Source organism: Choloepus didactylus, chromosome 3, assembly GCF_015220235.1.
Source record: "Choloepus didactylus isolate mChoDid1 chromosome 3, mChoDid1.pri, whole genome shotgun sequence".
NCBI classification, from domain to species: Eukaryota; Metazoa; Chordata; class Mammalia; order Pilosa; family Megalonychidae; genus Choloepus; species Choloepus didactylus.
The window spans coordinates 5,349,077-5,362,648 of NC_051309.1; the positions used below are offsets into that span (position 1 = coordinate 5,349,077).

The 13,572-nt window shown below is 61.5% G+C and overlaps 1 protein-coding gene across 2 annotated transcripts in view; it reads right to left on the reverse strand.

The window, feature by feature from the left end:
• Positions 1-244: 244 nt before the first annotated feature.
• The window catches only part of SORCS2 (sortilin related VPS10 domain containing receptor 2), a 550,251-nt gene continuing 536,923 nt past the window's right edge, over positions 245-13,572 (reverse strand). The window contains exons 24-27 of one of the 2 annotated variants that reach the window (XM_037829330.1): positions 12,099-12,198; positions 11,263-11,365; positions 6,390-6,493; positions 245-2,628 (exon numbers count right to left, since the gene is read on the reverse strand). In XM_037829330.1, the coding sequence (XP_037685258.1) occupies positions 2,564-2,628; positions 6,390-6,493; positions 11,263-11,365; positions 12,099-12,198 (372 nt within the window). In that variant the 3' untranslated portion in view covers positions 245-2,563. Of the gene's footprint in view, positions 2,629-6,344; positions 6,497-11,262; positions 11,366-12,098; positions 12,199-13,572 lie in introns of both variants that reach the window. The other variant, XM_037829331.1, reaches the window with a different exon arrangement.

Below are 13,572 nucleotides of genomic sequence, written 5' to 3' on the forward strand. Positions count from 1 at the left end.
CCGGCGACAGGACTTTGCAGGTGGCACGTGTGCCCCACCTGGGAGGGGAAGGGCACCTGCAATCTCCCTCCCGTGCTCGGGAACAGCGCCTCGCTGACCCTCACAGACCCCTGCGTTCCCTGGCAGACCCCCGGGCCACACTGCCTTGGGGGCCCGGGAGTCCGGCGAGCAGGGGCTGGAGGGTGTGGGCTTTGATTCTGAAGCGTCTCTTTGTCATGAGGTAAAGCTGCTCATATTCATTTAATCTTTGTTAAAAGCATCACAAATGATTTATTGATTTTCAAAAGGAAAAAATAAGAAAAGAATGCATGGCATCTTTGTTAGGTGCATACAGCAAGTGTGTGTACAACCCGGCCGCACGGACACCAGACAGCAGGAGCGGGTGCCATCTCACTCCCCGGCGCCCGGTGAACCACAGGGCAAACGCTCAGAACTTCAAACTCATAACCCAATAAATCTGTGGACTTGTGTCTTAGGGTCAGGGAGATGGAAATGTGGGTTTAGCAGATGCCACCTCATTCCCAGGTCCTTGGCCCATGCACCCAAAATGCTCTTAATAGAAATAACATAAAATACAAGAAAAACACAAATAACTAAGGGAAAAAACCCTACCCAAACAGCTGAATTAAATGCAGTGGGTGAGGAGGGCCAAAGACCTAAAGTTGATTACCCACAGGCACTGGTGAGTTGAAGGAGGGGCGAGGGGACGGTTTCCAGGAGATTCCATGCTGGCCTCAGACCTGGGCTGTGCTCACAGGTGTCTGCCGTGTGTGTCTGAGCTCACGGGCAGGTGAGTGGCTAGGGGACAGCAGGGTGTGGGGACAGCAGGCCGCTGGCCGCTGCTGCAGTGTCGGTGGGGACAAGCAGGTGGGCAGGGGCTGTGGTGAAGGCCCCGGAGGGTCGCGGCCTCTTGCTGGGCACGCACCTGACCAGCCCCTCTCCCAGGTCCCAGTCCCCATCCCTTCCCCAAGGAGAGGACAACTTGCAGGGTGACCTCTGGAGCCCCCGCTGGCAGGAGGCTGGGTGGGGAGCGGGTTTGGGTTCAGCCAGGACGCCTCCACCAGCTGGCTGTGCACGCTGGACGGACTCACTCCCTCCCTCCCTCTGGACTCGGGGTTCCCAGTGGTGACAGGAGGTGTCAACTGCCTGGGCACGTTCTTTTGACAAATACTGAGGGCCGAGCATGTTCTGGGCACTGCGCTGGGGCTGGGGCTGCAGCCCTGGGCCGCCCCCTCACTGTCCACGTGTCTCTTCTAAACCGTGTCCTCCCTGCGGCCACCAGCTAGCAGCCTGGACCCTGGCAAGCCCTGCCCCTGAGGGAAAGGCTGTGGCCACAAAGGGGCCTGCCCGGGAGGAGGAGGAGGAGGAGGAGGGTGAGGAGGGGGGAGGGGGAGACAGACAGCCTTCCCTTTTCAAGGCAAAAGGTGAAACTATTACCCCCTATAGACCTGTGCAAGCAGGTGTCAGCGAGCATCCTTTTCTAGGCCATGTGGGGATAGTGATGGGCACAGGGGATGGGGAGCAGAGGGCTGTGTTTTCATGCCCCCTCTGCTTAAGTCTTGCTGTGTGACCACGGGAAAGTCACCTCCCTCTCTGGGCCTCAGCTTCCCCACCGTCAAAATGAGGGAGAGGATCTCTGACACCCTCCCAGCTCTGACATCCTGAACTTCTTCTGGTTTGGGGTCTGCACGGGTCCCTAAAGCTATCAGGAAGCAAAGAAAACTTGGTGCATCTCGAGGCCTCCCCACCCTCCCGCCTGCTTGGAGACTGGCCCACGACGGGCTGAGGCCTGGCTGGAGGTGAGCCATGGGGCCGGAAGGGTCTGAAGGGGGCGCCTCCTGCAGGCTGGAGGGAGAATTGCAGGCACCGAATCCCTTTGACACCCCCATCCCAATTCCCCCAGATGCAAGCCCTGTGTGAGGGAGCGTTGCCCCTCTGGGCCCGGAGGAGGGATGGAGCCAGGAGAGGCAGGGAGGAGCCCTGGGCATTCTGGAAAAGGGGTTCCCGAGAACGGGGCGTTGGCAAAGTAGCCAGAGGGCTACTACCTGGCCATAAAAATAGCAAGTGAAACAAAACCCAAAAAAACCTCAAACAGCTACCTAGAGAGGTATTTACATGATCTGAAGTTTGAAAAGAGGAGGGACAGTCAGGGCAGGATTGGGGTGTAGGGTGGTTTTGAGTCTCTGGGACAGGGGGGCCTGGGTGGGACCCTGTGGGTGGGAGTGGAGGAAGGAAGCCACATGGGGAGAAGCCCCAGGTCCCCTCGCAGAGGCAGGAGTGGCCGTGTGGGCCCAGGCAGCCCCCCAACTCACCCCCTCCCACTCCCAGGCCCCAGGATGGAGCCGGCCTCGGCCACCAGAAGTCAGGGTTGCCCAGGGCGGCAGCGGGGCTCTGGGGCAGGGGTCCAGGCCGGGTGTGGGTGGGAGTTGGCGGGACAGAAAAAGGGGTGTCTGTCACCTGGCGCGGGGCAGCTGGAGGCGGGGCGGTCGCGGGCCCCCAGGGCCAGCTACGTGCGCGATCCGCGCCCTCCGCGGTGGGGAGACCTGGCGAGCAGGGCGGCCCCTCAGCTCCCCAGGTAGCTGTGCATCTCGCGGGAATTGATGCCCAGGACCACGCCCGAGTGGTTGCCTAGGAGACAGAAGGGACGCCACCCGGTTAGCGCGCTCCCGTTACTGGCAGCCCCCTACCTCCTGTGCCCCACACGCATCAGCAAATCTGAGGAACAGCACTGTTGGCTCCAGGCTGCGGGGTGGCGAGGGGTCTGAGCCCTGCATCTGAGGTGGGCCTCGGTTTTGCCATCTGTCCAATGGGGGAATTAATTCATGGAAATGGTGGGGATTCTATAGCGGTTGCACTTGTAGCAATTGGGCAGTGCCTGGTGTGGACGAAGGGCTTAGCTAAAACAACCTATGTTTATTACTATGTTATTTTTCCTCATGGGGAGGTCGTGAAAGCAGATGACTATCAGAGGCAGGACAGCTGGGGGCACCCACTTCCTCGGTGGAAAGTCCTGGGTCTGCTCCGCCTCGGTGGCCACCTCTGGGACACGGGAAGGTGACATCTCCCATATGTGGCTGAGGGCCAGGCTACATGGGGAACTGTGTGGAGCCCCCTGAGACCAGATGCTGCCTGAGCACCGTCTGCCCTGGGAGGGGACATGCCTGCCTGTCGGCCGTGGCACAGACTGACCAGAGGGGTCTTTGGGGCCTGCAGTGGTGGGGAAGGGGCACAGGGCCTTGGAACCAACGTTAACTCTGAATCTGGCTGTGCCTTTTGCTAGCAGAGTGACTCTGGGGAGCTGACTGGCCTCTCTGGACCCCGGGTTCCATCTGTGAAATGGACGTGAAGGTGGCGCCCACTTCCCAGTGGGTAGGGGGTGGGTTGAGCAGTTATGTCCCGAAAGCACTGAGCTTGGGCCCAGCCCTGAAGAAATTTGTGATTATGTCCAAGAGGCTGCGGAGCCATCACTCCGATGGGCTCATCCGGGCTGGCAAGTGTGGGGAAGATGGGGCCTGGCTAGCAGTCCCCTTCCTCCGTCCACCTCACACTGGCCCCGCAACCCTCTGTCCTTCACCCGCCCCCCTGGGGCTCTGCTTCTGACATGGGGGTCCACAGGTGTGGGGACCACCTCCTAACAGTGTAGCGGGGCTTGCTGTTTCCATCGCTGACCCTGAGGCGTCAGTGGAAAGGTCCGGCTGCAGGAGCCTTTTCCTGCATCTGAAGGGGCGACGGGGAAGGAAGGGGAGGTCTCTGGGCCTGCCCCTCGAGCCCGAGTTTTCAAACCAAACGTGGGTTTAAACCTGGCATCTTTGAAGAAGGCACGTGTCCTCCTCGGTGGTGGGCTGGCAGGTGAGGGGCAAGCACTCCTAGACTGTGCGACCCCAGCCTGAGCCCCCCACTCCACCTTTAGTGGGGAGTAAACACAATGCAGTTTGGGTGGAGGCTCTTTGGAGAGCAGGAAGTCCTTGCAGGGGGTCGGGGGGTCTGTCTGGAGGCCTGGGGGCGTGCGGGCCATGTGGAAGCAGAGGGAGACAGCCAGGGGAAGTGGGGAGCAGCAGGGCTCAGGGCCAGGGTGAGTCCTCTCCATGGCCTGAGCCGGCAGAGGAGGCCCCAGGGAGAGGCCCAGGGGACCCGGGAGAGTCGGCCGGAGCAGTGGGTCTCAGACAAATGCTAGCTGCTGCTTTCACTGTTGCTTCTATTTTAAAGGTAGGAGAGAGAGAAAGTCCTGGCACTCTTTGTGCTCTCCCACCTTGCTTTGCCAAGTATAAGATGGAACCAGGTTGGGTGGGGGGCGGGCAATGGGCTTCCTGCTCTGGGCTAACTTGGATCGATTGGTCAGGGCTGCCTGGATAAGGAGTCTGAGGCCCACATGGGAGTGCCAGGATTGATTAAGCATGCCTGCCCTGGCCCTGCAAGGGGTACAGGGGCTGGCAGCACCCACGCTCAGAGTCCCTCCCTACCCTGCATCCTCATCAGCTCCCAGGGGGCTGCACAAACCACCGCGGGCAGGTCTGAGAAGGGCCACATGCCACATGCACTGGAGTATTAGGAACCAGCCCTGTGCCCCATCAGTGGGTTGCAGCCCAGGCCGCGGCTCCAAGCCAACTGCTCCAGTTTGTTCTGGTCTGGGGGCAAGAGGGCCTGACATGGGTGGGAGAAAGGAGTCAGGCCTCAGGGCCCCCTTGACTGCTCCAAGACAGCACAGAGGCTTTGGGCTCAGGCTGAGCCGGGCTGGCATCCGAGGTCAGCCACGTGTTGGCTGAGTAACGACTGTTCAATAATTTAAAAAGTGAGAATAAAATCTCTACCTCTTAGTTCTGAAGATACAGGAGGCAAGGGTGACTTTTAAAGTTTGATGATGATGATAACAGCAGCTAATTAATAATAATAATAATAATAATAATAATAATAATAATAATAATAGTTTTACGGTGCTTTCGACATGCCAGGCCCTGCTCTAGACGCTTTGTTGAATCTCCACGGCAGCCTCTGAGGCAGGCCTGATGGTGACGTCCAGCGAGGTGCAGATGGGACTCTCTAAGGGAGAGGGGTCCTGGGGGAGGTGGGGGCTCCGGAGTCTGTCTGGGTGTGAGTTGCATCTCCACCCCCAGCTGGGCGACTTTGGGCGAGGATATTTCGTGTTTCTGGGCCTCAGTTGCCCCATCCCTAGAAAAGCCTCTGAGGGTGCTGGAATGAGCAGATTCACAAAGTGCTCGGCCAGGCCGGGCTCCTAGAAATGCTCTCTCCACATGGCCGAGTGGAACAGGGGCAATCTCAGGGCCTTCCGGAGCCTCAGCTTCCCCACTTGCAGACAAGGAGGCACCACCATGCCCACCTGTGCAGGGATGCATTTTCCGAGTGGCCGCAGCCATGCCAGCCCCCCACCCCAGGTGCACCCCCCCGGAGGGGCGGAGTCTGTGTCCCCTGCCCTGGAACAGGGTAAGACTTCTGTGACTGCGTCAATCGACAGGGCCAGATGGAAGTGACACAGCGTGACCTCCGGGGCTGGGCCACAGGAGGTGAGAGGGCTCCCTCCTGGCCCTCCCTCCATGTGCTCTTGGATCCCAGCAGCCGTGCCTCCAGGAAGCCCCAGCGCCCTTCGGCGGGCATTCTGCTTGCGACCTTGGGGAGGTTTCCACCAACCACCCATGTTTGTGGCCAGACACAGGAGTGAGGCAGCCTTTGTGCTGCTTCCAGCCCAGGCCACTGACCACAGCCACAGAGAGACCCTGGGAGAACCGCCCAGCCAAGCCTGGTCAACCCCCAGACCAGGACAGATGCCGGCAACCAACGACGGTGCCACTCACACCACTGAGGGGTCGTTTGTTATGCAGCCGTAGCTGACAGATACCCTCCCCACAGGGCACAGGTGGGCACAACTGAGATTGTGCTAACGAAAATGCTTGTACGCTGTGAAGTGCTGTGCACCGGTGGTTACGCCCATGGGAACGGTGCTTACTAAGTCACCTTTCCAGTCAACAGGAGGGTCTGGGAGAGTTCAGGGGGTGTCATTGGGGGAAGACCCCCAACATCCCGAGGCCAGAGTCAGGTTACCTCGTGGAAACCAGCCCTCTTTCCTGTCCTTGCCCCACCCTCAGTGGGTGACATGTGGGGCCCCCGAGCCGCTGCCAGGCAGGGTGCCGGCAGCTTCTGCACACCCCTCAATCCTCGTGGCAGCCCTGGCAGGGTTGTGGTAACACCTCTTAGGTGAGGACACTTGGAAGGGGACACGACTCGCCCTGGGTGGCCCAGGCCTGGCCCTGTGTGCTCCGGCTCCACGGGCTGGGACGGCCGGGGCGGGGGCGGACGGGAAGAAGGGGGTGGGTTTTCGGGGCGGGCGTTACCTAGAGTCTGCAAGTCGAGTTCATCATCATCTATAAACTCCTCACCCTGGATGACGCTCTGGACGTCCTCACCGTGGCTTACGGGGCTCGTCATTTCCTGCTCCTTCTCATTGTGCATCTGGGCGTACACAGTCCTGCCAGGGCGTTTCCTGCTGGGCAGAGGCGGGGGCACCGCTCAGCTCAGGGCGGCCTCCACCAGCCCCCTAGACCCCTTGGCTGGGCCCCCAACCACCGTGAGTGGGTGCAGTCAACAAGCCAAGGCTCTTAGCCCTGACCTCTGAGTCTCGCTTCCTGACTGGTCTCTGTACAAAGCCACCTCCTCCAGGAAGCCCTCCCTCCTGGCTCTACCTCTGCACCAGCACACTGGGTGCTCACTGTCTGTCTTTCTTCTGATAACTGGATCAAAGGTAATTTGCAAGGACAGGATGTTTCATTCTCTTTTGTATCCTCAACACTGAATAACTTTGCAAGAGCAACCACCCGCACATGGGGAGAGGGGTGCAGTTGTGAACACATTTCCTGTGACTCATGCAGCACCTGCCAAGCCCTGCCCCAGTCCATGGGGAGGGGAGAATTGGGCACGGTCCCTCGGCCTCAGCTGGGGCTGTGCTCAGGACCCACCCTGGGCAGACTCCTTCAAGCCCGACACCCCACTTAATCCACACCACACCCAGAGGGGACCCCTGTCCCCAGTGCACAGACTGGGACACAGTGGGAGAACCGGACTTTGCCCGATGTCATTTACTGAACTTTCCCAGTTCTCTGGACATATTTAGGCGGACTCAGATGGCAGGAAGCACATTCAGGCTCAGGAGGGCTGGGGTGGGGACTGTGACAAGCTCGGCCGAGGAGGGAGGCTGAAGGTGGCGACTGTCGTCTCCAGGCTGGAGGGTTTCAGTGCCTACACGAGCCATTCCAGAGCAGTCTCTTTCCCTCTGGCGGGGTGCCCACCATGCTTGACACAGCCCTGCCACCAGTCCAGGTCCCTGAGTGACCACGAAGTCCACACCCCAGCCAACCTCCAGTGACACGTAGATCAAATGAGGAATCACCTTTCTGGCTGTGAGCCTGAGCCTTCCGGGATGCTCGTCACCGCAGCCCGGCCCAGCACATTCTGACAGATACGCCACCTGGAAACTTGCCCACCAGAGCACGGCGCCCCAGGACTCCTGGGGTGAACAAGGCACCTCTCAGAGTTCTGGCTGCAGTCTGCTCTGTTCTGCTCTCCTCCTTGTGTGCATCCTGTGCCCTGGTGGAGGACACGCACCCCTGCCTGTGCATCTGCTGTTTCCATGGCAACTTCCCGCCTCAAAGGCATGAAGGAAGGAAGGAGGCCCTGAGTGTGCCTGGCCCTGGGCCGGCCACTTACATCCACCCCCACTTTGGAGCACCACTGGGGCTCCGCTCAACTGCTCCCCACCTCCTCCAAGCAGCCTCCCCTGCACACTCTGGCCTGGAGGCCAGGGACCAAAGGCCGTGGCTTCTGGAGGCTTCTCCCACCCTGGGCTCATGCTGGAGGGGGCCTGGAGCTGAGCCGGGGCCTGCCAGCTCCTTGCCAAGCAGCTCAGGACACTGCAACAGTCGCGGCCTTTTCCTGAACCCGGGGCTAAAGACGCAGCCTGGGACCGGGTCACCCACTGCACAGCCCCGGGGGAGTTTCCACGTGGGGTGCCTGGGGGAGGGAGGGCTCTCGGGCTGTCCCTGGATAAATGGCCAGGCCACCAGGATCCCTGCTTTCCTGTCCCCTCACGCCACCAGCTGCTGAGGGGAACTGTCCCTCCCCAGGGTCTGTGGGGAGTTTGCAAGGGTGAAGTCCCCAATCCTAGGTCTGCCCCAAATCCCGTTACCTAAAGAAATGAACAAAACCCACCCCCCATGGCCTGGCAGGTGCCGTCTCTCCGACTGACCCCCGACCGCCAGCCTGCTCTCTGCCTGCAGGCCACACACGTGCTGACCCTTCTCTCCAAAGCACCCTCCGCCCTCAGGGCTCTGAGGTTCCCTCATGGGCCGTCCAAGCTCCCAGGACCAGATGGGGCACCCTATCCTGCCTGGCCCCCCCTTTGCTCAGCAATGACCCCCGCGCTTTTGCCCACTGCCTCCCCTGGTAGCTGCCAGCACCCTGGGGTAGGAGCACGGCCACGTCCCATGGCATCTCCATGTCCCGGCTTAGGCTACAGGGGAGGCTCTCAGCCTGTCCCCTTATTCAGCCACTCAGGCGCTCAGACCCCAGCCCACCAGGTGCCAGGCCCAAGCTGGGCGGCTTCGGAAGGTCCCGACCAATCACAGAGGGTAGCAAGGAAAGCACATAGCACAGGGCCTGCAGGAGCTGGAGGGTGCCTTTTTGCTCCCCTCCTTCTCCTCCTCTTCCTCCTCCTCTTCTTCCTCCTCCTTAATCCCCTCTTACAGAAGGAAAAACTGAGGCTCAAGAGGGGAAGCGACTGGCTGAGCCCAGAGCTGGTCAGTGGCGGGGTAGGGTCACCACGCTGGGCTGGGCTTGGACGGGGGCTTTGCAGTCCAGTCCAGGGTGGAGGTTATTGAGGGGCAGAGACAGCTGGGGTCTCATCGGGTTCACCTGAGGAAAGAGCCCCCGCGGGGTCTCTCTGCCCAAACTGGAGCCACGTGGGTTTGACAAGCGGCTCCCGCACCTGCCAGTCTCAGACCCAGCGGTCAGATGTTCTTTATGACGAGTTGCTGCCACGTCGGGTTTTGTGTGCTTTATGTCACGTGGCTCCAGGCTGGTCCAAGGAGGGCTGGTTGCTGCTCCCCGTTGAAGGGGGCTGTGGGGTCTCTGCAGGCGCCAGAGGCTCTTGGCCACACTTACACAGCACCAACGTGCAAGCTCCTGACGGCCCCGAGGAGATGGCTCCCCATTTCACAGACGAGCCTGAGGCTCTTGTCAGCTACCCCCAGGCTGTCCCGTCTCCACGGCTCCATTTTCAGCATTAACAGAGTGAAGCTGGGGCAGGGGGTTTCGGGGGGGAGCAGGACAGCCATTCTCTGGAGGCAGCTGGGAGGTGGCCCCCTGTGTTCGGGGGATTCGAGGCAAGAATGTCCGTGCATGGGACCCACTGCATCAGCGTGTGTGGCCGTGTCCAGTGTGGGCCGAGCCCGATTCCCGTCAGGGGCAGGGGGAGGCTGAGGACGTCTCCTCAAATGGAAATCACCATGACCCCTGCCCCAAGGCAGAAAGAAATCGTCAGCAGCTCTCCAGCAGTCAATATGAAACCCAGAAGCCCATCCAAAGGCCACCTGGAAACACCCACGGGAGACAGAGGATGGCAAACCTGTCTCTCCAAAGGGGAGTCAGGGGGGCAGGTGAGGGGACACCTCTCACCCACGGCCAGTAAGTTCAGCGAGAGCCAGCACCAGGATTTGCAGCCCCCGGGGTTTTGTCAACAACAACTTTAAACTGCTCCTGTTTTCAGGGTGGTGGAGGGGCCCCAGCTTCGGGATCAGAAATCCTCAGGCTCAGATGCCACCTCTGCCACCTCCTCACGATGACAAACCCTGCTTCCAGGGTGGCTGTGGGGTTCAAGTGATAACTATCTGGGGCTGACGGGAGGGAGCAGACAGAAAGGATGGGCGCCTGACCAAGGGCCATGCCCTTCACTCAGGAGAGGCCTTTGGGGTGAGGCAGCTGAGTTCAATTTGAATTCAGTCTCTCTGTAAGTCTGCAAAGCAGGAAAGGCCACGCCTCAACCCTGCTCCAGCACTGTGGCCCAGCAAACACCTACACATTCTTCAGCATCTCCATTCAGAAATCCCCTCCTCAGAGAAGCCCTCCCTGATTCTCCAGACAAACTCAGGTCTTCCCACCTCAGATCTCAGAGCTCCTCTTCAGTTGGAACTGAGTATCCAGGCAGGGAAGGAGCAGCTGAATGCAGCGCCCACCGGAACCCGGCTCCCCGAGGGCAGGAAATGCACTGCCTCATTGACGCCACAACATCACCAGGCCCTCTAGGAGCAGGGGCGCGGGCATAATCTGCTGCTGAAAAGGCCAACAGCGTACATGAGACAGCTGGAAAGGGGTCCCCACGAGGGGCAAGGGGGTGTCCAGAGCTGGAGGAGGTCAGGGTGTGGCTTGGAAAAGAGGGGCCTTCAGCTTCAAACAAGATGGAGGAAAGGAAGATGTCCTCAGACGGTCTTCAAGGCTGAACCCAAGGCCGCTGAGTGGAATCAGCCAAAGGGGGCAGAGAACCGGGTCACCTCTGGCAGCTGTGTTTTGAAGGGCACAAGTCCGATGACACTTGTTGGTCATTTTGCTCATTCCCAGGTCCAGAATCCAGGGAGATTCAGACTCCCCGATCCCTCTAGGGCAGCCCGATGAATCCCAGTGGGGGGCTGGGGGGGGTGCGGTTATTAAGGCCATTTTACAGGTGAGGGGCAGGCCCAGATGGGGAACCCGCAGCATGTCTGTTGCCTCATCCCAGCCTCAGGACCGGCCCACCACACCCCCACCCAGGGTGCCCCTGAGCTCCCCTCCCCGGAGCCCTCTCCGGGCAGGCAGTAGCTCTCACTCAAACTCACTGAAGGAAGCAATGGAGGAGGGGCTGAGGAAGTAGGGGACAGGGACAGCCCTGGGTCAGATCCCAGGTCCTCCGCCCACCAGCTGTGTGACCTTGGGCAAGTTTCTGAAACTCTCTGAGCCTGGGCTTCCTCATCTCTAAAATGTTCTCCCTCCGAGGTGAGGGGGGCATGATTGATGCTCTAGCAGAGTCGGGGAGGAGCTGTGGGAGACGCTTGCTGGGCTGCGAGCCTCAGGGACCCTTCACAGGTGCGGACGCTCGCTCCACCACCCTCCACGGCCCCGCACCGAAGCCACCGCCTCCAGGAAGCCTTTCTAGAGCCCCTGTCTCTGGCGCTGCCAGGCTGCCCCGCGGTCACAGCCCCGACAACGAGGGAAGCGAGGGCGGCTTGCCTTTTAAACTTGTAGAGGATGAACGCTCCCACGGCGAAGAGCCCGACGACAAAAAGGACCACGACGGCCCAGTAGCCGCCGCCTCCTCCCAGCCTCCGAGCTCCTGCGAGCAGAGCCCCGCGTTAGTGGGACCGTCCTGGGCCCCGCCCGCGTTCCAGCCCCAGCTCCGCCCCTGGCCCCGCCCTAGCTCCGCCCCTGGCCCCTCCCCACCCCATCCCGGCCCCGCCCCGCCCTCGCTCGGCCCCGCCCCCGCCCGGACCCGCCTCGCCCTTGCTCGGCCCCGCCCACCCCACCCAGGCCCCGCCCTTGCTCGGCCCCGCCCCGGCCCCGCCTCCCAGCCCGGCCTCCTTGGACGGGGCGTGCCGCACATGGCCTGGCCCGGTTCTCCCTGGGTTGGCCCAGGGGCTCCAGGGGTGGGAACTGTGAAGGACCCAGGAGGTCACGCCGCGCGGCCTTGGGGTGGGGTCTTGGGTGCCAGGAAGACCCGGGAGGCTGAGTGGCGGCCCTTCCTTCTGGAAAGTGGACGCCTCCGCCCCCACCAAGCTGGGTGAACCCGCCAGCTTTCCTAAAGGCACAGTCGGAAGAAAGGAACTTTGCCCCCGAGGGAATAGGGCACTGTGACCGGAGAGGACAGCCCCAGGGCCGGAGGGGTGGGACAGAGGCTCGTCTGGGACCCTGCCGTGGCCCCTGGGCCCCCTCTGGCTGGGCTGGGGTGGGGTGGGGTTTCACCGAGGTGGGGGGCCGGGGCACCTGGGGAGGCCCCTCTGCCGGAGGCACGTGCGTGCTGCCATGCTGGGGGGGGCCCTGGCCAGGCTGCAGGAGCTCCTGCCTCTTACCCGTGTCAGTGTCCCTCAGGGCCACCACGATGCGGACGCCGCCCCGCAGGAAGAAGCTGATTTTCTGTGCGTTCAGCACCTGCTCGATGGCTGTGAGCCTCTGGAAGCACGGGGTGGGGATGGGGGACACACGGTTGGGGGGGGAGGAGGAACACGGAGGGGGAGGGAGTGAAGATGCATCCCAGGTGGGGTCCAGCCGGGGGAGGCAGTGCGGACCCCGCTCTAACCCTCTGGAGCCAGGGGGCTGGGGGAGGGCCCCTCTCTGAGCCTCAGTTTCCCCCCCTGTAGATAGGGAAGACTAATCCATCAGCCAAGTTTAACCAAGAGCCTTCAATGCTCCAAGGCCACCCCGACAGGGCTCTGCCCTCTGGGAACTCTGGCCTTACCTGGAAACAGGTGTGAAACAGACACAGACCACAGAGCATTGCAAAGCTTGAGGGAAGCAGGGGGTGACCCTGGAGACCCCCTAGCCCCAGTGGTGGTCAGGGAAGGCTTCTTGGAGGTGGAAGACCAAGACAAAATGGGCATGGGACAGGTGACCCAGGTGGGGGGGCCCACACACGAGCAAGGGGAAATCACAGGAGGCAAGTTGCTAGATCGTGGGGTGAAGGGGGGCGGGGGGGTGGCTGAGGCTGGGCAGGAGGCAGCCCCACCCTGGACTGTAGGTCAGGGGTGCCCTCCTCCAGGATCTGTGTTGTGGACACCCCAGGTTTCTTGCCTGGCACCCAGCGCACAGTGGGCCTCTGAAAACCTGTGTGTTCCCTTCAGCTCCTCTCATCCCTCTGGGTCCCCGGTGAGTGGTCACCCTCTCAGCTGCCTCTCCGGGGAGGGGGGGGGGGCAGCCAGGCTTGGCTGCCTCTTGCTGACCCACGGCCCATGTGGCTGGGTCCTCAGGGCTCTGACCACAGTCAGGTCCTGCTGGGCTGACCCCAAGCCTCCCAGGGCCGTGACAGGAAGCAAGACCAGGGGTGTCAACCCCAGCCTCCCAGCTCCTGGCATCTGGGTCTTCGCAGGGAGAAAGGGCTTCCCTCCATCTGCACCCTAAGCCATAGCCGCTGTCTGTTCCTAAAGCAGCAGCGTGGCCTGGTGGCTCCGCAGTTTCACCAGGGGCCACTTTCCCAGGGTTGGCTCAGGCGTCTTCCTTCTGGGCAGAGGGGTGAACGAGGGGTTCTGAATCTGGGTGTCTTCCTTTCCTGGGACTGCTGTGACAGCAGCCACGTGTTCTCTCAGGGTCCCGGAGGCCAGGCGTCTGAGACCAGGCGTGTGTAGGGCCACGTCCCCCCTGGTCTGGCCCAGCCTCCAGTGTTCCCGGCCGTCCCTGGTGCTCCTGGGCTCGTGGCCGCGTCCCTCCAGCCTCTGCCTGCATCCTCACGGGCCTTCTCTGCATGTCTCTGTGCCCAAAAGTCCCTCTTGTGCTGACACCAGCTGTTGCCTTTAGGGCCACCCTAAATCCTAATTTAACTGATGCATCTGC